General features: G+C 41.7%; 2 protein-coding genes across 2 annotated transcripts; one reads left to right on the top strand and one right to left on the bottom strand.

The window, feature by feature from the left end:
- Positions 1-4,263: 4,263 nt before the first annotated feature.
- zdhhc13 (zinc finger DHHC-type palmitoyltransferase 13) lies at positions 4,264-17,847 on the top strand. Its single transcript, XM_042061432.1, has 17 exons — positions 4,264-4,455; positions 5,370-5,590; positions 5,916-6,038; positions 8,770-8,847; positions 9,292-9,436; positions 10,397-10,461; positions 11,068-11,230; positions 12,319-12,444; positions 13,217-13,350; positions 13,687-13,787; positions 14,710-14,834; positions 15,199-15,261; positions 15,503-15,596; positions 15,702-15,785; positions 16,095-16,252; positions 16,399-16,496; positions 16,752-17,847. The coding sequence occupies exons 1-17, from the start codon at positions 4,432-4,434 to the stop codon at positions 16,894-16,896; spliced, it is 1,947 nt and encodes a 648-aa protein (XP_041917366.1). The 5' UTR covers positions 4,264-4,431; the 3' UTR covers positions 16,897-17,847.
- Positions 17,848-18,553: 706 nt separating this feature from the next.
- csrp3 (cysteine and glycine-rich protein 3 (cardiac LIM protein)) lies at positions 18,554-24,054 on the bottom strand. The gene is made up of 6 exons (XM_042061433.1): positions 23,908-24,054; positions 22,837-22,968; positions 21,258-21,429; positions 20,527-20,656; positions 20,035-20,128; positions 18,554-19,071 (listed from the first exon to the last, which is right to left on the bottom strand). The coding sequence occupies exons 2-6, from the start codon at positions 22,946-22,948 to the stop codon at positions 18,998-19,000; spliced, it is 582 nt and encodes a 193-aa protein (XP_041917367.1). The 5' UTR covers positions 22,949-22,968; positions 23,908-24,054; the 3' UTR covers positions 18,554-18,997.
- Positions 24,055-24,152: the final 98 nt, after the last annotated feature.

Below are 24,152 nucleotides of genomic sequence, written 5' to 3'. Positions count from 1 at the left end.
AGCTGGTTACATAACCAAGCCATGTCTGTCTATGTGTAGACCCATGTTTTGGTTCTATGAAATTCTATTTAATTTTGGCGTATTACTGACACACGTTTAACAGTGCAACAATACAAAAATCCTATCAGTCAGCGCATCATCTGGGAGGACAGTATTCATTCCCCAAACAAAACACAGTTACGTCGAGATTACTCCATTCATTTGTTATTCTTACTAATGAAATACTCTCATTTTGAATGGCTTTTCTTTTTATGTTCGTTCATTTTTATGTTGTTCATTGACGCTTTCATCTAACATGACTTAGAGTACACTCCAGACATAGGCTAGATGTGAACTCTGGAAAATAAACCCAGAATCTTGGCTTTGTTAGTGCTTTTGTCTACCAATGAAGCTACAGGAGTTTTTTTCTTTCTTTTTTGTTCTTTCTTTCTTTTCCAAGACCATTTTTTCTCTCTCACACTCCATCTTACTCACATGCAGTCCCAGCTGCTCCTCGAGCATTTCCTATTGGCTCACATATCACCTTTGCTTGGCTTCAGCCCTGCTTTCACACGTTACAGGTGCCTCTCCCAAGGATTCCAAAAGCATTGTTTTAGGATTACTAACTTTTCTTTGTGGAAATCAGTGTTGATTATACTGCATTTGAATTTGTGAACATTATCCCTATTTTTGTATTTGCTCCCTCCGGAGCTGTTTATCTTATACTTTAGTATATCCATATTTTATCATTGGCAGGTTAAATGCTTTAAGTGAAACATATGATGGATTCTTCACATTCAATTTATGGTTCGGTTTAATTTGCAGCTTTGTGGACTTGTTGATGAATTTAAAAAACATCCCTGCTTTTAAACACATGCATATAAAAGGAACCAGGAGCTCAACAAATTATCATATGAATGTGTTCATATGACATGCTTTCCTGTATGCTAATTGTGGACAGATATTAAGCTTAACTTTATCAGTGTGTCAAAATTATGGTTTTTACTGGGAATACAACTCGGCAAACAGAGAACATTTCATGGATTATACCGCCATCATCTGATATACTTCTGTTATTACACATCCAAAATCCCCACATCCAAAATCTTGAATTGAAGAATGCAAAAATCTTCTATTAGATATTGTGAAACAAATCCCGCTATCTCTGATTAGATTTTTATATTCAGTCTCTGTCAACAGCCATGCTGTCTATTTACTCCAAATGTTGTGCAAACACAGACTAAAGCACTCAGCCCATGCATACATACAGGCCAGGGGTAGTGAACAATAGACAGACAGCGAACCAGAACAGTTTGACTAACTGCTAGCAATAGCCTTGATGGGCTACAGTTCTCAGGGAGATTTGGGCACATTCCCATTTCCACTGATATTTTATTTCTGGATAACTTAAATCAGTGGTCCCCAAACTTTTTCTTCAGAGGGCCAGCTCACTATGCCTGGCTCTAATGTTTACCGATTTTGATTTTGATTCTATAGGCTAGCAAGTATGGTTTAGGTCTAACAGGAATAGAAACTCATATATTTCAAAATCACTAAAAATATAGCCACAAACGGCTATCAAAGGGGTCCAATCAGCAAGGCAGCACTTGCAATTGCATATTTGATTTGGCAATTCATGTAATCAGAGGAAAAACGCTAGAACATGCACTTGCTCAGATATCAGCAAAACATATTTTTACATAACTTATTTTTACATAACTCCTTCTAACACTGGCATGTATTGTGTCAGCTCAAATTGTATTTACTGCTGTCAGCCTTTTTGAAGTGTGAGCCAATTGACTGTGACAGAATGAGCCTCTACTTAAAGGTGCTCTAAGCGATGTCATACATTTTTTAGGCTAAAACATTTTTTTGTCACTTACAGCAAACATCACCTCACCATCTGCTAGCTGCCTGTGTCCTGAATCACTGGGGAAAAAAAGCTCTCTGTTGACAACCCAGGCTCCTAAAACGGGCACAAAACAATTTGGTCAAACCTTGCCCATAAAAACATAACAAACTATTCCAGCAAATCACAGACAAGATGCGCGGAGGGGGAGGAAGTAGCGAGATCACTTTCTGTTTTGTTTGAACGTCAACAGAAGTGACATTACCCAGCATTGCTTAGTGCACCTTTAATATTGAATTGATGGTATGTGTTAAATTTGGTTGAGATTGGATCTTAACATCAGAAGACATTAGAAATAGCATCATTATGGGCCCACCCTGAAATTTGATTGACAAATAACTTTGAGCATAGCAACATATCCAACATTGGAAAAGCCAATTACACTGATTTCCGGACTGTACTTGGAAGTAAATTTTAAGCTGAACACAAAATAGATGGCCATTACTTAGACCAAGTTACTGTATGTTAGACAGCAATGGGAATTGGAGAAGCCAATCGTCTTATCAGCAAGTAATAATTCAATCATTCAATCAACAGACAAACCACGGATGGCCCTCTCACAGCCTAAACTAATACAAAAAACAACACTAAAAAGACACTAAACCATGTGCATTTGCTCTCTTTAAAAGCAACGTGTTGTCCACAGCCAACAGGCCGGGCATGCGAGAGAAGCAATGGGGTAACAGCAACAACGCACCTCGACTTTTGGAAGCCTGCCAAAACACAAAAATATATGTACCAGCTAGCTACATGGTACTCAACAGGAATAGGCCTATGATCAGACATTGGGGGGTGTCCTCGTTTTGGCCAATTTGTCCTCACTTTATAGATAACTTGTCCTCCTTTTCAGAGTCTGGTTGGTGGTCACCCTTCTGCTACATTATAGCACACATGTAGCCTTATACTTTCCCATTTAAACACAAATTATGACTATCAACTGGTCTTGTATTTCTGCACAGAACCACTCACATGAAGTGGAAAAATAGGCGTCCATTTTATTCTCTAGCTGGGTCGCAGTTGGGTGTGCTAAAAGGCAATAACCCCTTAAATTATGACTTCTGGCAAGTTTTGTACAAATAAATGACAGATTGAGACTTATAATATAACCATCAACACATTTAAGGCATCTTGCTGTGAAAAAAGATGGCAATTACAAAGCATGATTATCACATATCGTGACCCATGTTATTTGAATGAGGGGCCCCGTTTAGATATCAGGTGAATAATATAACCTATGTTATATGATTGAGGGGCCCTATTAAGACATATCACATAACATAACCTATGTTATTTGACTGAGGGGCTCTATTCCGATATCAGGGCTGGAGAACATAGTAGTGACTTCACACAGAGGTTTGGGCTTCAGGGATCCCTGAACACTTGGGCCCCTGGCCCTGGGTCCATTAGGCCCGTTCAGTAATCCATCCCTGCTCATAAGTTTGCCTGTTTAGAGACTCTTTGCAATTCCTGGTGTGTGATATTTCATATGTACCGGTAGTCTTATTCGAGTTTTAATAGCCTAAATGTTTGGGATAAAAAAAATCTGATTAGAGGCAAAATACCCTCGTTACCAACATTTTCTCACATTTGACCCTCAAGTGATAGTAGTCCCAGTCTCAATTATGCATTATAAATGAAAGTGAAAATGGATCGTGAAAATTGGAAGACAAAACAAATGTTGTTCCTTAGACTCTACTAGCAAAATATGCAAAAAAAAAAAAAAATCACAAGAAAATCCAGCGGGATTACACGACACCGTACTAATAGAGGAAATGATTGACCCCAAACCCATTGCTCAATACTGCTGACAGGCTGAGGAGCTGTTGAACTCCTCATAGAGGAGAAAGGTTCTATTGGGCATGAGACTGCCTCTCTGCCCCTACCATACCATGCCAACCCATACAGACTTTTAATCTCCCCCCCCCATAAATGCACAAATAGGCTGACACCAGACATAATTTCACTGCATTTCTTACTTCCAGTAACTATATGCATATGACAATAAACTTCCTTGTATCCTTGTATCCTATCTTAATATTCTTTTAACATTTTTATTGTTGTGTTTGTTAGCTTATTAAGAACTATGTTGTAGTAATTTGTAAGTCTTTAGTTTGTAAGTATTTTTGATTGCTGTTTACTTTTTTGTATTTTATTGTAGACACAATTCTATTCTTACACTGTAACCAGAGAGGGATCTTTGCTGTAACTGCATTGTTGATGTTTGTTGGCATCAAAGATTCTAGAACAGAGCTCTGTTCTAGAATCTTTGGTTGGCATCCTCACGATCCTCACAATTCCATACATTTGGTCATCAGGGCCGTTGCCAAGGAAACTGCTTCAAACTGGATCACTGCTACGCTGACTGTTTGGATATTCTAAGCCAATCAGCGGACGGATGGGGTTGGAAGTATCCAGGAAGTTCAGGGGAAAGGAGCTGCATGCTGGTGCCAAAGTAAAGGTGAAGATAGTTTCAACAACAGATAAGGCTGGTCGTGTCAGCCAACAAACGTTACATTACATACCTCATCTGACAGATCTTCGCAATGGATTGGGAAGGGAAAACTGAAGTAAGTCTTTGTAATCTTTCCAATGTCGGCGTTGCAGTCGTTGCATCCTGTAACGTTAACTGGTGTCTAGCTAGCTAGCTAACAGGATGTAGAATTGACTGTCTGTTAAAGTGAATTCTTTTGCATATGTGCTAGGTAGCTAACCAGCTAATTAGGTTGTATGATGTAATCGCTGTTTGTTAACCTCACATACTTACATGTTTTCTGACATGAATAAGCCGCTAGTCTGGACAGTTAGGATGGTTTGCTAACCATGAGCTGAGTGCTAAAGCTAGTAATGCTAACTGGATAAGTAAATCAACTCCCGTTCTCCCTTAGCCACTTGTTATTTACGCTAATATCACACAACTTCCTAATATTCACTTAATGGGTGTGACAGATTGCAAATGGCTCTGTGAAGTCTACCTAATTTCATTTTATCAGTGGTAAGAGTTCCACATGTCAACGATACCATAATTGCTGATACTGATAGCTAGCTGCCTGGATTAGCATGCTAAATAAGCAATCATTTGGCTGAATAACAGCAGTTTTTTTTGCCCCGTCCATCACTGTTATTGTGCAAGCACAGTGAAAAACAAGGGCTGTCGACATTAGGTATCTTGTTAGAAACCACACCACGATAGTATTCTACACTATACAAGAGCAGAATAAACCCTTGTCCACGAAGTAAACATTCTTGCCGGGTAATAGATAAACCATAGGCAATTGATGTAGTGGGATCACTATATGTATAGCAAGATAGTGACATAAGATCTTGGCTATATTTTAGTGTAGATAGCCTAATGTATTGTTAACACAACGCTGAGCATGATAAATAATCTTTGTGTGTAACTATCATTTGAATACACATTGTTGCTCTGATAGAGATCTATGCGTAGAGACTATGTCTAAAAGATTGATTTAATTTCATACAGTCACATGGCCACATGAGTGATGGCTGCCACAGCCATGGTGGGCATGGACATGGCCACAGTCATGGTCCGGGAGGGCATGGTTTTGGTGGCATGGCCTTCATGCCTGGCCTTCCTGGTCAGTTTTCGCAGAGGGGAGAGGCCATGACTGACCCAACTCAACAGCCCAAGAAGCGCTCCCACATGGACGACAGCAGCAGTTGGGATATAGTCAAAGCTACCCAGTAAGTTACATTGTGTGATTTGTAGAGCACTCAGTCTTTGCCTTTGTTATCAGGCTGTCAAATTTCACATACATGACATAGTGAAAGGACGTTCCTTTTTTTTTTTTTTTTGGTTTGTTTTCATGGTGCTGTTTACATGCTGGTGGGAGGGTTTTGTTACAAAGGTTACATTCCACAACACCATCCCACACATTGTAACTGTTGAGGTTTTTAGAAAGAACTTAAAGTGTTGTTCTTATCAGTTATGTACACAATTTATAATTTCATTATTTAACCAGAACTTTTAAGATACCAGGAAGTAAGCATGATATGTTCTGTTTTGCAGGTTTGGAATCCTGGACAGGTGTAAAGAACTCATTGAAGCTGGGTATGATGTGAGACAACCAGACAAAGAGAATGTCACATTGCTGCATTGGGCGGCCATCAACAACCGCTTAGAATTGGTCAAGTATGTATATTTACCTTGTGTTTATACACGTCTTGATTTTGTCATCATTGATGTATGAAAAGGGGAAAGAAAGACACTAATCTCCACCCGTGCTTGTGCATAATCTCTGGATCAATCTCATGAAACCTGTTTGGTCACATCTTCAAGAACTTAACTGGGCGTGTCTCATTTCAGGGGCCGGATGCTTCGGAGCATTCGTGCTACCTAGCACTGGTCTTCTGTGACCGCATAGACCGGACCTGGCTGGACCAACGTTTTTTTAAATGGGACGGTCTAGCCCAAAAGAACGCCCTGTTACGTCATGAGCCCAAGTAGGCCTACTGATCTTTCTAACTCATGTTCGTTAAAAGCATCCTTTCAGATCAACATGTTAAGTTTAATGTATAGGCTACAATAATATGAACTAGGCTAACTGAGTGAGAGCAATCATCAATCCATTCGAATTATTAAAAAGATATACAATTATGCAAGTCCTTCCAAACTAAAAGGATTGATTTTTTTAGCTGCTGCTCCTTTCACTATCATTTAGCATTTATCATTTATCATTTAGCATGATTAATTTAGCAGACACTTATCCTAAGAACAACACTCAGGCTACAGTGCAAAGGAAACGTTATCAAGGAATTAATTGCGGCATCTGTCAATATTAATTTATTATAAAACTAGTCAAAAATGTGATAGGAGGGTACATGCCCATATAGCCCTTGCCTGCCTCGTCCATCTCCGATTTTAAATAATTTGTTCACCCACTGTTAGTGATCAGACTTGCTTTAGGCTTACTGGCTATGTTAGGCTACACCTTGCGAAAACAATGATGTGATCTACAGCGACATCGTGTGTGTAGGCTGCGGTTCGATAGATAGATAGATAGATAGATACATACATACATACATACATACATACATACATACATACATAATTGATCCCCAAGGGAAAATTCAAGGGTCTGAGTAGCATACAGACATCACACACAACATGCACTTACAGCAGAAATGGTAAACATAAGTATAAACATATAACTAAACTCCACTGTACAATAAAGACAGTAGAAGATAAGAAAACTAAATATACTATATAAATTAAATTAAAAAAGTCCAATGTGCTTGAGGATGATCAAGCATAAGACGCTTGTAGTGACGGGGCCGGGACTGGTAAGGTGCTCAAGAGAGTGTGTCATGGTGAAGGTGCAAAAAGTAGTCCAACATTAGTCCAACAGTGCAAGAATAAGGTCTAGAGACCAGCATAAATAATATGGACAAATAGGAGAGTAAAGTATAATGTAGACAAGGTAATATAAAAAACTATGTCAGTGCAAGAACAGGTTGAGGTAATAGGGTTATAGCCATTCATTCAGTATTGTAGCAGAAGCCTGACCGCAGCCATTGATCATGTGTGCTAATATAGCATGAAAAACAGTGTAGCAGTAAAACAGTAGTGAAAACATTAGGCTGTGGACAGTAGTAAAACAGTAGTAAAGCAGTAGTGGGCAGTCAGTACTCAAAAATGGAGAGGGTGGAGAGGCAGACAGACTAAGCAGACTAAACATTCATTGTCCAAGATGTTGATCAGTTTGTTCTGGGTCCTTTTGTCAGATATTGAAGTGATGCACTCCAGTTCAGCTCCCACTACAGAGCCAGCCTTCCTTACCAGCCTTACCAAACAAATACATTAGTTCATTTGAACTGATGAAATTGTATTTGCTGCTTTGCTAATGGACAAATTAATAATTTATCAAAATTAATTTGTTATTATCCGTCCATATAAGCTAGATGTCACAAACAGACGCTTTAATAAACCTTTGGTGGATGTAATCCTCCCTTGAACTAGTTATAGCCTTTATGCAAAATGCCATCAACTAGTTTCTTTCAATGTGTTGTTTAACAGTCTTCTAGTAGCCTAAGTCGTGGAAAATATAGTAATAGGCCTAGACTACTGACCAGTGATTGTATCTGAGCATGTTAATATGACTTGTTGATAAATCATTTCAATTTGAAATGTTTGAACAGATTTATTTAGGAAGTGGTTCTAAATTTAGGTTTGATACGGAAATCGGCTTCATAGCTTAACCATAGTTCACACTGAAACCCAATCATTTAATTAATTAATGTTATTAAACGTTTATTAAATGTTTACATGTGTAGGCTCTGCCGACTGTCTCGCCATGTCTTGAATGAAATGTCATAAACGTATCGAATCTTGGGGAGCCAGGTAGGCCGCGAAGCATACACCCCATGCACACTCCGTTTCGGGGAAAAGAAGGGTGGATTTGTCGGCCGAATTCGAAGGAGCCAACGAAATGGGACAGCACTAGTCGCGCTTCTATGACGCAACTGGTCTACGAATCTGGCCTTAGAACCATGTAGCCCCTGAAATGAGACACGCTCACTGTTTACTGTTAACCCTTAAAGGAGTACCGTCACACCGGAATGTTGGGAAATGAACGTTCTAAAGAATATCTGGGTTCATTGATTTCAACATAGAATTTTAGAACCTTCAATTGTTGCGGAACTTAGAATGTTCAAAAACCTACACCTTTAAGGGTATCTAAGAATGTAACCTTGACATGAACTTTGGCTCAATATGCAGAATACATATGTCTCAAAAGCAAAAGTTGGCCTGAACAAGTCATTTTTAAATTCTCAGCCATCAAATCCCAATGCCATGCCAATGTCTGGGCATGTTAGTGTAGAGTACATGTGATTTCTAGAGTTAAAGCCCATTTGTTTTTAAGGTACTACATCTCTAAAGGATCTGTCATCGACCAGCTTGGGGGTGATCTAAACTCAACACCACTGCATTGGGCCATAAGGTAATTTATTGAATCAGCTTTATAACACCTCGACATATCTCAAGTTAATTTGATCAGTTATTGTGAACCGTCTTTGATGCACTTCATGATGAAAGCATACATAAAATCATGTTCATCAAGCATACTGGCATTTTCTGAAGGGTAGTGGCAAAGATTTAAATGTAGTGGTACCGCAATTGTTGGTGGAAACTGTGAAATAGAGCAATCATTTTGTGATTTACGTGTGTTGTAATGTTTATTGTGAAATAATAAAAAAAGAGCTTTGTTGCATTGAGACCTCAAGCGGTTGTGTCTCTAAGGATGGCCGCTGCTGGAGTTGGAGAGGGGTGTGTGGAATAGTTGTATAATATTTGTGTTATTTGCTTAGGAAATGTGTTCTTGCAACCTTTTATTATTCTTCCTGTTTGGTCATGTGACATGTTCATATCACTTGACCTCTCTCAGGCAGGGCCACCTGGCCATGGTGATCCAGCTGATGCGGTATGGAGCTGACCCCACCCTGGCCGACGGGGAGGGCTACCGGAGCCTGCACCTGGCAGTGCTCTTCCAGCACATGCCCATCGCTGCTTACCTCATGGCCAAAGGACAGGTGAGACCCTGCAGCGATATAGACCCTTTCAACAATAAAAACAAAAACAGTGCTTGAATAGTAAGTCCCTTCACCATACTTGCAGTACACTGCCCCCCCCCTCCCCTACATACACAGCACACTATCCCATCTCCCTTGTCATCTCCCCAACACACACACCAAGACCCCTGGCAGTTGGGTTAGCCCCTTGAGCCGTGGATCTGCCCAAGGTTTATTCCTTGGTAAGGGAGTTTTTCCTTGCCCCTGCTGCTCTTGGGTGCTCCTTGTTGGTGCCCCCCCCCCCCCCCCCCCATAAATGCACAAATAGGCTGACACCAGACATAATTTCACTGCATTTCTTACCTCCAGTAACTATATGCATGTGAGAATAAACTTCCTTGTATCCTTATATCCTTGAACGTTCTATTTGGTTCCCAATCTACTTCCTCTGCATTAAGATAACATATGGAATGTTAAAACGGAAGTCTTGTGGGGCCAACTATGATGCTGATAATGGAACTCTCTTGAAAGGGTCTATAGGTAGTGGGATGCTAGGTCAAGGTGGGGGCAATGGGCGAGAATTTTCCGGTGAAGTGAAACTGAATAAACCAATCACATGCAACCAGTGGTAAATTCTGATCTATCAATCCAGCTATTATTAATTAACTTAGGCCTGACTCTGCCCACTTGTGCTTCTGACTTCGCTCTAGCCACAGTGCGCATGCACTATCGTCAAAATACGCTGTCAAACTCGCACCCACACAGAATAGGCCCTACACAATCTGTTACTCAAAGGGCCAGTTTCCCATACAAGGATTAAGCTCTGGACTAAAAGAGAATTTGAGTGGAGACTTCTACTTAAAAAAGCTTTTAGTCAAAGGCTATGCTTAATCCATATATGGGAAACCAGTCTTGAGTCTTGTTGCTCATCTTACGAGAGGCATTGTAATAAAACACGTGTGCTTGATTGTTTTGCTTTAGGAGGTGGATGTACCCGACCTAAATGGACAAACCTCTTTGATGTTGGCTGCTCAGAAAATCATTGGGTATGTAATTGCATTCTTGTTACATTTTCCTGATCATATTACATTACATTACATTACATTACATTACATTTGGCTGACGCTTTTTTAGCCAAAGCGACTAACAACATGGTAAACAGTTTAAGTTTTAGAGCAATTCTCAACAATTTTAGGACAATTTAAAAACATTAGAGTATAGTAAGAATAAGTGCATCAGTGAGTGCTGTTTTTAACAGTTACTTGTCAGTTTAAGACGGCTGGTGAGTGCTAGGATCAGTAAGACTTGTTGTAAGTGTTGCTATGAGAGGAGATGTTCTCTAAAGAGCTGGGTCTTCAGGAGTTTTTTGAAAATGGAGAAGGATGTCCCTGCCCTTGTAGGAACTGGCAGTGTGTTCCACCAACGAGGAACAACAGATGAGAAAAGTTTGGATTGTGAAATATGTGAAAATAAGCTTGATTACAGTAGGAAAGGCCACTGTTATGATGAGCTTTTCTCTAATGAAATTAACTTGTTCATGTTTAAATGATATGCAGCTGCTTGTGCTGCGAAGAAAGGTTTATGTTGTGTGTTGTTGTATATTTAATTAATTCACACTCTTGTGTCCATGTGTGCCATCTTCCCAATGGTAGGCCCGAACCCACTAATTTCCTCCTGAAGTGTAATGCCTCTGTGAACGCTGTGGATAAGGTGAACAGGAACTCGCCACTGCACTGCGCTGTGCTGGCCGGGAATGTGGACTCTGCCCACATCTTACTGGAGGCCGGGGCCAGTGTGGACCTAGAGAATGCCAACGTAAGTACTCATGCCTACGCAGACATCTGTCGCCACCTATCTGGCCCAGACAAATGCTACCTGACTGATTGATGGGGCTCCTTAGACTAGCTGGCTAGCTGACCGGCTGATTGGATAACTGACTCTTTGGTTTCCCCTACCTGTATCTGTCTGTGTGTTCACCTTTCACTGAGAACAAGGAATGTGTAAATGTGCCCTACTGTCTGTTATCTCGGGCCGGTATGGTTGCCATGAGACCGGTATGTCTGATCTTATATACAGGATGTGACGGTGTGAAACCATGGTGTGAAACCTGTGAAAACTGGCAAATGGGAATTGTTTTGGTTTTCTGTCATGGTTACACCTCTAAAACTGACTGAATTTGCAGGCTTGGATTTTTGTTTGTTTATGAAAAAATTTGGCTATGAAAAAATGTTTCAGTTGTAAATCAGAGGTCTTGCTGAACAGGTGTGTGTAGCTGCCTCTACAGCTTAACCTGTATTTCCAGTTTGTATAGATTGAATAGTCAGTGGTAGGGGTGTAGAGGTACACATATTCGTACTGAACCATTTAGGTACAGGATGTTGGGTTCAATACAGATGTGCACCAGATGTTTTGCTTGTGGACCATGTTTCAAATTCGAGTTCCCACACAAACATATTAAGTAAGCGGACCGTATGTCCGTGTTCAATTAATGTTCAAAAAACATTTGACACCTTTTCAAAATACTATTCCCGTTGTGCATCAGCAATATTTTCAGTGAATTTTAGGTTCGCAGTACCTACAGGCTTACTGCACCGAAAATTTACCAAACCCTGACTTCAAACGACATGACATGACTTTTGAGTACACACACATTTTTGAGTACCGTTACACCCCTAGTCAGTGGCATTGATGGTGAAATTCGTTGGCCCAATTTTGCTGGCTTCTGAAAAACAATTGGTGTGGAAAAGCCAAGCCTATTTTATTTCTATACCAACACAAGAGTTTAGTTGGTGTAATGGAGATGCTGTAGTGTATGGTAGATCATTTCTATGGGAGCGTCACTGCATTTGTCTATATGCCTTGTGAGTTATGTACCTTTTTTTTGTGTCTGTGTGCTCTTGCAGGGTCACACGCCGATCGACCTGGCACACCAGGTGCACAGCCCTCTGCTCATTCACATGCTCAACCACATCAAGCAAGAGAGGATCAAATCCAACTCCGCGTGCCTCAAAGTCGTCAGCAAGTACAGGGTATGGATGGCATCCTGCTGATCCTCCTCCCACATCGACACCCAGGAATGCACCGTGTATTTGAACGCACACGCACACACACACACACACACACACACACACACACACACAGTCATATTCACACTAAATCTTCCTCTCTAATGCCTCTACAAAATGAAAACTTTGATTACCCGTGTCCTTCACTAAGTACCGTACCACCGTAAAGGCATTTTTCTTAGTCTAATTTCAGGCAGTAAATAGAAAATATATCCCAGCAGGGGGTGTGATAATGCACTGCTGCCGAGCGAAGGCATTGGGGAATAATTAACCTTGTATTAAAGCAGTAAAGCAGAAGCCATTTTCACACACTTTGTTTGTGGACCCCTTGAGAGAGCAATGAAAAAAATAAGGTGAGCGAGAGAGAAGAGAGAGAAGAGAGAGAGAGAGGGAAAGATAAAGAGAAAGAGAGAGTGTGGGGAAAAGCACCCACAGCTTACGCTGTTTTATTTAATTCAGCTAATGGCCTTCAATTATTCTTTGACCTGCAACGTGGAGTCTTTTCCTGCCGAGTATTTACCCCAGTTTAGCCCTCTTAATGTTTTATTTACATTCATTTTGGGAAGTGAAACTAGTTGTTACAGGGGGGGAAGTGGAAGTTGATGTGCACAGGATGCAGCAGACTACGCAGTCTGGTTTTCTGTGCAGGTTGACAGGTTCTGTGTCTGAGTGGGTTCCGGTGTATGGATGCTCATGTCTGGTGTTGCTGGTGTTGGGGTGGTGGCGTCCCCTGTAGGTGCCCCTGCAGATGCTCTTCTGTGTGCTGGTCTTGTGGGCTGTCGGGGCCATCATGGACATGAGCTCCGAGTCCTGGCTGCTCAAGGGAGTGCTGCTGGTATGTGTGCTCGCAGTGGTCAACCTCGCCTCACGGTAATTACACACACACACACACACACTCCTTTACAATAAATTTGCGACAGAGAGTAGTGATGAACAGGACCTGTAGGATGCCGTTAAACTACTCATTCTGAAACTAGTTATCATCAGCGTACAGTTTGTTTTTATTAGAGTACAATCCTTCAATCCTTTACTGACTGATATACTGACTGAGAAGATGTTCAAAATTATTGTCAGGCCTGTGAATCGTGTGTGCATTAGATTTCCTTTGTTAAATCTGTTGTAATACTCACAACCACCACAGGGTGGCACTGTTGTGCCAAGCATGTTAACAGTCTGTGCTCTGCTATGTTTTGTTTACCTGTCCAGACAAACATCGAGCTTCAGCCTCCGAAACCAGATCCCCTCCATGGCTCTCATTGCATCCATCTTCTGGATGCTCTTCACATGGTTTTTGTATTTCATTCCTGATATCCTTTCCCATGTCCAGTGGCCCAGTTGGGCTAATTACAAAGACATGTGCTTCTAATAATAATAAATAATAAATACACACTAGACATTTACACGTAAGACAAAAGATGCCGGACGGAGCGGCGTAGTCGCCAGCGTTCCCGTGACATCAAGACAAACAAACATTTACAAAATAACAATTGACACATCACTGCTAAACAGAGGTATTTCTAGAGGGATAAAGATATGATATCCACAATTTCTCCTGGTTTTGATTGGCATGGACTTGACCAGCATGCAGGTTTTGCGTATGGCCTTTGTTCTGAAATGGAAATGAGCCAGCTGATATACTGATGATAGGAGAAAGCTTTAACTTCGGCCCCCCTCCTTCTTTATTAACCCACTGTGTCATTTAATTTCACCATTTCATCTCTGGAACGAGCAGGCACCGCAGTAGTCAGCGTGGTAGTGGAGGCTGGTGTGATCTGCATTAGAGGATGTCAGGAGCCTTATTGCTCAGGCACTTCTCCATTTGCCGTTGGAGATGAAGTGATAAGCAGGCCTTTTATGTACGCCTCGTGACAAATTATACTATACAAAAGATACGTGCCATTTTTATGCAAATGAGGAAAACATGACCAATAACATCATGTTAATTCACTGGCCTGAAACATAGGCATATACCGAGCCATTTAGTATTATACTAAAGTGGTGTTGGCATGCGAATTGTTTTCATTTCGATTAATTTGTTACATTTTGTATGTGTGTGTGTGTGTGTGTGTGTGTGTGTGTCTGGGGGGGGGTGGGGGGCATGTTGTGGTTAAGATATGATTTGTATTATATTAGACTAACTGCTGCTAATACAGCGGTGTGTGTGTGTGAGCAAAAGAGTGTGTGCGAGAGAAAGAAAGAGTGTAATATTCCTTAACCTGTAGTCCTCACATGGGCCGAGTGCTACGGTGCAGGTGCTGTTTACGCTCAACGTGACCGCCCTGCTGTACTACTACCTCCGCTGTGCCAGGACCGACCCAGGCATCGTCAAAGCCACAGAGGAGGAGAAGAAGAAGGTGACCACACACACACACACACCCACACACACACAGAGACACACACACACACACACACACACACACACACACACACACACACACACACACACACACACACACACACACACAGACAGACAGACAGACAGGCAGAGAGAGACAGGCAGAGAGAGACAGGCAGAGAGAGACAGGCAGAGAGAGACAGGCAGAGAGAGACAGGCAGAGAGAGACAGGCAGAGACAGACAGACAGAGACAGACAGACAGAGACAGACAGACAGAGAGAGAGCGAGAGAGAATGGTTTTGGATCTGCATGTTTGGTTCATATGTATGGTGACCCGTAAATGATGAATGCCCGTTGAGTGTGTGTCGGGTGTTCCCTGCAGAATGTGGTGGTGCTGGCTGAGGCTGGCTGCCTGGACCCCAGAATCTTCTGCACTTCCTGCATGGTGAGTGGGACCAATCAAAATCACTCTTTTCAAACGTTTCTTTTGGAAAAGATGCAGTCTTTGTGGATGTTTTGGTACTGTTCCGATGGTGATGTCTTAGGACAGGCCTTTAGAAAGGTTCCTAGCTATTCTTGTAGAACAATGATTCTTCTATTTCCTGAAATTGCGATCAGAGACTGACGCATATAGTCATACCCACCCATGCCAAATTAACCAGAGATCATTGTGTTTTGCATCACAGATGAGAAAGCCAATGAGAGCCAATCACTGTTTTGACTGTGATGCCTGCATCGCTAAGCAAGACCACCACTCCGTCTGGATTAACGGCTGCATTGGTGAGCTCCGGTCAGGGACGGCTCTCTAATACACACCTCCTGCAGTTGAACAGCATTAACAGCTACTGTGCCCTCTGTTTCTGTCCCGTGTGTGTGTGTGTGTAGGTGCCAGGAACCATCACTTTTTTGTCCTCTTCCTGCTAACCCTCAGTCTCCTGTGTGTGTGGATGTTCTACGGAAGTCTCGTTTGTAAGTATTGACTGAATTCTAACCAGTGCAAGTCAACTTTGTTTCAACAGCAAATCCACAAGATCTGTCAAATGTGAACCCAGCGCAAGTAACAGCATACAGCATACCGTACTATATTCCTAGCACCAGTTGGGTTTTTAAGATCAGTGAGCTGATTTCCTGTACGTAGGTTAAGCCTAGTCCTAGACTAACTCCAGAGAACTCCATTGAAACAAAACCCTTTTAGTCTAAGACTAGGCTTAGTCCACTGCCCCGGTGTTTTTTTTTTGTATGTTTGATTAAGCAGTGTTGTTGTGTCTGTGCGGTCAGACTACTCCAAGAACTGCCCGCTGCACTACTCGGAGGAGGGGCTGTGGGCAGCCATCACGGGCCTGGTGGGTTGCTCCCCCTGGGTGCTCTACATGTTCAGCGTGGCCTTCTTCCACCTCACCTGGGCCTCCATCCTCTTCATCGTGCAGGTCTTCCAGGTACGCCACGCTGCAGAAATAGCAAGGTGGGATCTAGTGAGCATGTGCGGCCCCCCTACATGTCATATCATGGCTGCCATTGGAGGTCCAGAGGAAAGTGTAACGTTTCAGTAACCTCATTTCTCCACGTGCTCTGTCCGCTGCAGGTGGCTTACTTGGGGCTGACCACTGCGGAGAGAGCCAACCTCATGATGCGACAGAGGAAGCTCCCGCAAGCCATGTCCCTGAGACAGAACCCCTACAAGTAAGACTCCGCAGGCACAGATGAACCCAACTCCCCACCAGCTCATGCTACTAAGGAGGACGCTTGGAGTTCATAAGCATGGCTTGCTTTCACACATATGGCCTTTTTAAGTCCCATTCCCAAAACCATTTGCAAATGTTTACTAACTATCATGACGTGTGTGTGTGTGTGTGTGTGTGTGTGTGTGTATGTATGTGTGTGTGTGTGTGTGTGTGTGTGTGTGTCCGTCCGTCACTCCCCCTTTTCTGTGTGTAGTTTCGGGGTGCTGCGGAACCTGGTGAACTTCTTCCAGGTGCGCTGCTGTGGGCTGTGCAAGCCCGTGGTGGTGGACTGGACCCAACAGTATGCTCTGGGCCTGGGGAGGGACAGCCCCATGTTCAACGGTTCGGACTCAGTCTGAAGCTGATGTCCCTCCTTCACCAAGCTAACTGGTCAAGACTGGTTCAAGACTCGTAGAAGACTAGGAGCCTTTCAACCTGTGGATCTGTTGGATTTATTTATTTTTTATTTGATCTTTGACCTTTTTTGGTAAACAATTGGGAGAGAACTCTAAAAGGAAAAAAACCAAAATGGAGAATAAAGGGAACACAATGACTGACCATATATGGTATTTTATGTGCATATCTGCCTTATGCTGTAAAATGTAAAGGAAAAATGTACATACACATCAAGGTTATATAATCTTAAGTTGCCTTATAACGGCTTTGAATATATTTGAATATATACAAATTGATTATTGTTTTTATATGTATTGACAGTTCTATTTTGATCTTTGTAAGATGAACAATCTTGAAATGGTATATATTTTACAGCTTTTTTGAAATTCTTTTTTATATGTATACAAATTGAATGGCATTGTAATGCTTTTTTTTAATCTTGCCTGTTGAAATTTGCGCACACGCTGCACAGTGTTTGGGGATGTGTGTGTGTGTGTGTGTGTGTTTGTGTCCACATCGTGTCCAGAAGAATGCATTCTCCTCCACATTCCACTGCATGTTTATGAAGGAGCTGAGCTCATTCAGTTACAATATTGTAGACGAGCAATGCATACGCTGCCAATATAAACCACTACTCTCACCTACTGGTGTATATCAACTTCTGTTCAGCATTCTCTTTTTGCACATTCCCCATGCCTCCTGTGTTTACCTGCTGCACTTATTAATGAGTTCATCATCTGCCATTGTATCTTCAGCTCGTGCTGGTAGGCAATACAGTGCTTACTTCAGCGATTATTTTTCGGTTTGTCATGGTGTGAATTGCTGTCATGAACACATCTTTTCAGCATCTCTTCTCAGAACTGTTTGTGTCTCAGTCAAGTGGGAGGTTTGAAATAAAGATGTCTTGTTTTAAACCTGTGGTAAGCCTTGTGCTGAGATATAAGGTGATTGGTCTGGTACCGGAGGTAAAGATCTTGTGGTGGTCAACTGCATGGTCTTGCACTGCCAGATATGTTTTGCTCCAACTAATCAAAGAAGTGCACTACAGTTTGATTTGAAATAGCGGTACATTTACCTAGTGTTTGTTGATCGTGTGCTTGTTCATGTTATGCCCCTGTGCTACATTGTGCTGTTTTTACTCCGCATTGTCGATGTCAAAGTCAAAGTCAGCTTTATTGTCAATTTCTTCACATGTTCCAGACATACAAAGAGATCGAAATTACGTTTCTCACTATCCCACGGTGAAGACAAGACATATTTTACCAATTTAAGTCCACAGACAAACATAACATTCAAGTAAACAAAAAAGTAAGTAAATAAGAGGGCACATATAATAATGAAAAAAATAAGAGCAGCAAAATTTGGTTGAAAATTGTGCATAGACAGTCAATAAAATACTAGTGCAAATGTCGATTCTTGATATCCCTTCCATTGGTCCCACTACCAAGCATGTATTCAATTTTTTAAGGACTCCCCAAAAATACTGGTGAAGTTTATGCAAATGCCATTCTTATCCTTCTGTTTCTTCATGTTTTAATTACAACACACTCCTGCTTGGTCACACAGGGAATGATTGAGAAAAATGAAATGGTTTAAGATGGAGACCGACAGATGCAACGGTAATGAGAAGGAGTTTGTTTATTTAAATTGTTCACAGGCTGAGTTATGAGCACACACTGGTATTAATTAAGAATTAACCCAGATGGGACACAAATGCAAATCATCTTCAACAACCCCTGATTAGAGCTTTGATGCAATGCTTTGTTCACATCGTTTCATGTCTCTTTTGATAGGGACGTGTCAAGTGCACTCTATTCCCATAGGTGATTTCTGTTGATATAGATGTTCTTTGGACGTCTTGTTTCCCGATTACAGGTTTGCACATTCCGGCACGCTTTGCTTCTCTTCACACCTTTCTTCATTTCCTGTCAAGCTGTTGTAGTATCCTACCCAGATCATCCACTAGGCCATTTCATTTGTATTTTGCATCAGTATCATTTAAAATAAGGCTATTTGATTAAAAACATTAAACATAAAGTAAAAACATTTCAACATGTCAAAACATCAGTCCCTGTCCTCCGTGACCCCCATGTTTCCCAGCCCTCTCCCTTTTGGGCCGAAGTTTTTGGCGTAGCACACTAGAAAGATCAGAAAGAAAAAAAAAAACATGTCAGCATCTGTGCACGGATTTATCCACATTTGTGCAAAGCTTAGCTTTCAAGAAAAACAGTGGAATATCAATGGCACAATGGTGGGGTTTCTGCGAACAAAATCAATAGAGGATCACTGGTTCCGTGGTGATTTGATTGCTATCTTAATGCCTCCTGGTCCTGTACAGGGGGCATGAAATAGAGATGATATTGCGAACAGTTGATTCTGTGCCACATAGACTTTGCATTTGATTTACCTCCTTGGAATGATCAGCTTTGAAAGCCCACATCTGAGTAGCCTATAACCTAGGCTTATAGACTGTATAAAGTCTATGAGTAGGCTAGTCAAGAATTTTGTCTTCAAATCTTTCTTTTAGAATTGCGCACTATTAACTGTCTCATACCCTCCTGTATGTAGTTTGTCATTTATTTGGACCTGGCCACACTTAAAAGCATCTAGCTTGACTCTGGGTGAGCAGAGTCATTTCTGTCTCTGTCCTCTATGTTGGGGATGACCATGTGCTGTCTTCAGATCTAAAGATGGCATGCGCCGAGAGAATGAACCTGCACTATCTGCCAGAACAATGTCAAAGTGGGTGCAGATTCACTGCAGCCCTGATCAGATGCTGAGAGGGTAATCAGCACACACAGAGCCCTCAGTGGAACCATTAGTCTGGGGTGCATCTAGAGTGCAATCAGTGGCAATCAGTCCTCAGAGAGGCCGATATGACATGGACCGGGCTGATTGGATCTGGATGGAGGATACTGAGTGGCGAGGACGCTGCCAGAGCATGGACCAAAGATGGAGCGCTTTGCTGTAATCTTTGATAGATATCTACTCCGAAAAACATGGAACGTTACTGAGAAGACCTTTGTAACAGATCTGTATGTGTATGCATGGATATATAGTACATGTGTATTACAGACATTACACAGTTGCCCATATGTTACCTTTGCAGTAGATCTCTCCGTCTTTATCAGTCACTGTTGTGGACTCCAGACTCTTCCCACACATAGCACAGCGGAAGCAGGTTTTATGCCAGGGCTATACGGTCACAACAACAACATCGTAACATTATGTTAGCAGCACTGAAGGTGTTTGTTGGAAAAGCCTGAAGAGATTATAAATCCTATCCTGGGTGGAGGTGTTAAAGCAAATTAATTAACACGTTTGCCTTCCCCCTCCCTCAACTCACACACCTGCCCTCATCCATCAGGATGATACTGGAAACAGTGGTTGGGGTAGACGTGCTCCTGTAACCTTTTCAACCCTCTGGGTGCTAATGTGCATTTGGCTGGCTGAGGAAGGTCTTTCTTATGCTAACAGAAGTATGACATTTTTAAATAACCTAATCTCCCTTTCTGATTGCGTCTCAGTCTATCCTTGTTTATGTAGGCCTATATTAAAAATGATTTCAGTGCTGTGGGTTGCGGAGCTCTGACCTTTCCTGCACACATGACCTTCTCTGCAGCATACACAGCTTTGGAGCATCGAGGGCAACGGTCAGCGCTGCCAAATTTTTGGGCAAACTTGTTGGAGTTGGAGTCGGTGGACGCCAGCCGAGACTGGGAGCTATGGAAAAGGGTGAGGACAAAAACCCATCACCAACAAACAAAAGAACCCATAAATAAAACAACCAACAACAAAAAAAATGGTTAATTGAAGGCAGATACACAATCATTTTGAAAATGTAATGATGCTTGAGTTCTGCATTTGGTGGTATTTGGTGATATCAAGGGCATTTGTGCTTTTCTGTTTGTGTTAATTGTACTGCAACTAATTACAGTATATTCTCTCTCTCTCTCCCTCCCTCTCTCTACTCCATTATAGACTCGTTTGTTTCAGGCATTTTAATTAAAGCCCTTTTATTCCACATCACTGCTGACAGTAATTATGATGATAGCTACTTCAAGCTGATGTAGCCACCCATAGAATATTCCATTTCAGTAGTCCTAGCCATATGTTAGTTTTTTTCCCCTCATCATATTTGTCCTAATGTTTATTATCAGTCTAACCAGCTCATTCAATCATCTGCATTTTCATGTTTGTGACTGTCACTACTCATCCCACATTATTTGTGTTGCCAGTCTTTACATCGCGCCAAAGTTGCTTAAGGTTTAGTGAAGTGTAGTCAACATTATGTGAATGTGTGGTATGCCGGTGTTTAGCTTACTGTTGAGATCGGGCGTTCAGGCCTGGATCAACTGGATCTGAGCTTAGTGCTCCTGCTCCCTGCCCATAGCCGTAGCCTTTTGGGCCATACTTCTTGCCGTAGCAAGATCTACAGTAGATCTCTGATTCGTGCGCAGCCATGGTGGTGCTGTCCAGACCCTTCCTGCAGGCCACTAAGATGCCAAATCAAAAGAAATGTGAGACACTTTCTAGAATACGTGGACAGAGAAAACAAAGACTGGAAAGTGAAATCGAATCTCTATGTGACGGGTAGTCTATTGTCTGTTTTTTAGATGATGGATTTGTTAAGTAGCCAGCCATTTGTTTTACTTAATGTTTTGAATGAAAAGCGATACATTTACATTTCATTTATTTGATTGGTTGAATTCCTAGCATTAACTCTGGGAACAGCTTATGCTACAGAAGATGTTTTGGTTGCGGTCCAGAGCAGCCTATACCCCTGGTGGGACGATGACCTCATGTGTCCATCATCCGAGCCCTTTCATCCCCTCCCAGTGGCCCACCAGCTGTCCGGACTCAACATCCGCTATACCAGGAACACTGGACGCTCCATGATGTCTCCCCGTATTTTTGGGAGGTTGGAGGAGGACTTAACGGGGGATCTCCTCAGCCAACTGCAGCAGATGGGAGTAGCAGCCTCTGATTTGTGGCTAATTACATGGTTGTTAAGGGTCCCTGTGGCCCTATCCACCTATCAGCAGCCCCCACTAGGACAGGACACTCACACTATTAATGAGGTGGGGTTGACATATAGTTATTTGTCTGAAACAGAAGTATCAGGGTTGTTTTTGGCACAGGGGGATAAAACTGGGTTTGTAGTCAGAGTGCATCCCCATCTAGCTTTGGCTTGGCTCGATCTTTGAAATCTTTCCTCATTGTGTTTCTACTGCTGTACGGTTCAGTGGTCAACTTGAAGAAGGAAAACAATCTCTGTTGCCAGACATTTGTCAGCTGTGGCAGCTGTAAACAGGCTTAACATGAGTGTGATATTAGGCAAGCCCTAGCCAAACAGTGAAATAATATCTGAAGCCAATCAGGAACAGGAATAAACTAAAAGTGTTTTGGAGTGGGCCACATATTATCTTAGTAGGCCTATATAAAGTAGCCTACAACTTGTGTTTGACAAGAAGACTATTCAAAGCCATTGTGGTGAATGAGATGGGATTTTCTGTCATTGTTAAGGTAGATTTTTACCCACCATCTGTCAACTGTTTCTTGTGAGGAAGTTTATTAGTAATATCTAAAATTACATTTGTCAATGAAACAATAATAATGTCACATAGGTCTATTTAGCCATCAAAGATCCATTGAGAACTATTATTTTCCTATGGGAAGAACTGATATTGTATCCATATTACAATCAGTATATCTAATATTGTCTATATTACAATTAGTATAGAACTGAATATGCAAACAATATATCAAGCAAAATGGTATCAATAGTGTAATGAGTATTTATGCTGTAGCCTGCTAATTGACACTATGCACGTAATAGTGGTCATTTTTAAAAAACATCTTTAATTTAAACATCTATAATTTATTACAATTTGTGCACTTACTACAAATGAAGCAGGTTTTGTGGAAGCTCCGTCCATTACACTGGATCTCCTCAGCGTGGTACACTGTCTTGTCACAGGCTGGACACTTGGCTCCCCCGCCCCAGTTTGGCATCCTTAGTGCTCAAGTTTACTCTTCAACATAATAAACCACCCAATGTAAATCAACTGCCACAGAGAGTTTTTCTGACTTAAATTTAGGAGCTGATAAGTTTTAATGTTTTCCCAGAGGAAAGAACATTTCAAAATGAGGTCTTGTTTTGTCTAGCCTATTTATACCAGACATAATTGAGCTCAATTTAACATCAGAGTAAGATTTTGACCATTTCATAATTTCAACCACTAAAAAAAGCCCACATCCCATTTAAAGTTTAACTTAAGATCTTAAAATACTTTTTTACACTGCATTGATCTTAGATTGATCTATTCTTTTGCTCTTAGTTTCTCCTAAAAGAGGTTTAGGAGAAACAGGTCCGAATTCAGTGATCTCCAAATAAAATCTGACAGCATAAAATGTCTCTAGGTTGTTTAAACATCTGTAACATGTGCTATAAAATACTTTGATCCATACTATCTATGATCCACAGATGTACTTTCTATCAGAAATAAATCAGGAGAGCCATTTGTCAGTCACATATCCTATGTAGAAAGTAGGACATTAATGTCTGGGATCATTTTCCACACAGTAAAGTAGATCAAGAGGCAGGTTTATTCCCAATCTCTGTAATTCTGACAGTGTTCGAGGAAGCGCTTGCCTCACCGTGCTGGAATGTGATAAGGGTCCAGGAATAGCATTTTAATACAGACTATCCAGTAATCTCTCCACATACCAGTCCGTCCAGTATTCATTTCAGGAAAAAATGGCATCAGCTCAGCAAAAGGTCAGACACTACACCACTAGGTATCTTTCTAGAAACATGCTCGATAAAATCGATAAAAAAATGTTGTGGAAAGTAGAACATTGTTACTTCCTTCTTTCTTGTTGTTTTACCTGCTTGTCATCTACCTACACCAAGGTGGATGAACAAATATCCCAGTCCGTATTACAGGCACAAGATCTACTGTATTACTTACCTTTAGGGCCTTTGTTATATATCCCGTCGTCCTTCCCTCTCCTCCCGTGGAACCTAGCCTCGATATGCACACAGGATGCAGGCCCTTAAATAGAGCCCATCTTTCAGCCACCTCCTCACGCTGCGCTGCTGGACCACAGGCTTTCCAGTTAAACCATCCTCCCAAAATAGCCCGACAGGAGCGAGGGGGCAGGGGGGGGCAAGCGCCACTAGTCTGTGGCCCTGAGACGGGGCGGCAGGGTTCCC

This window comes from Alosa sapidissima, chromosome 14, assembly GCF_018492685.1.
Source record: "Alosa sapidissima isolate fAloSap1 chromosome 14, fAloSap1.pri, whole genome shotgun sequence".
NCBI classification, from domain to species: domain Eukaryota; kingdom Metazoa; phylum Chordata; class Actinopteri; order Clupeiformes; family Clupeidae; genus Alosa; species Alosa sapidissima.
This window is presented reverse-complemented; position numbering and strand designations above follow the sequence as displayed.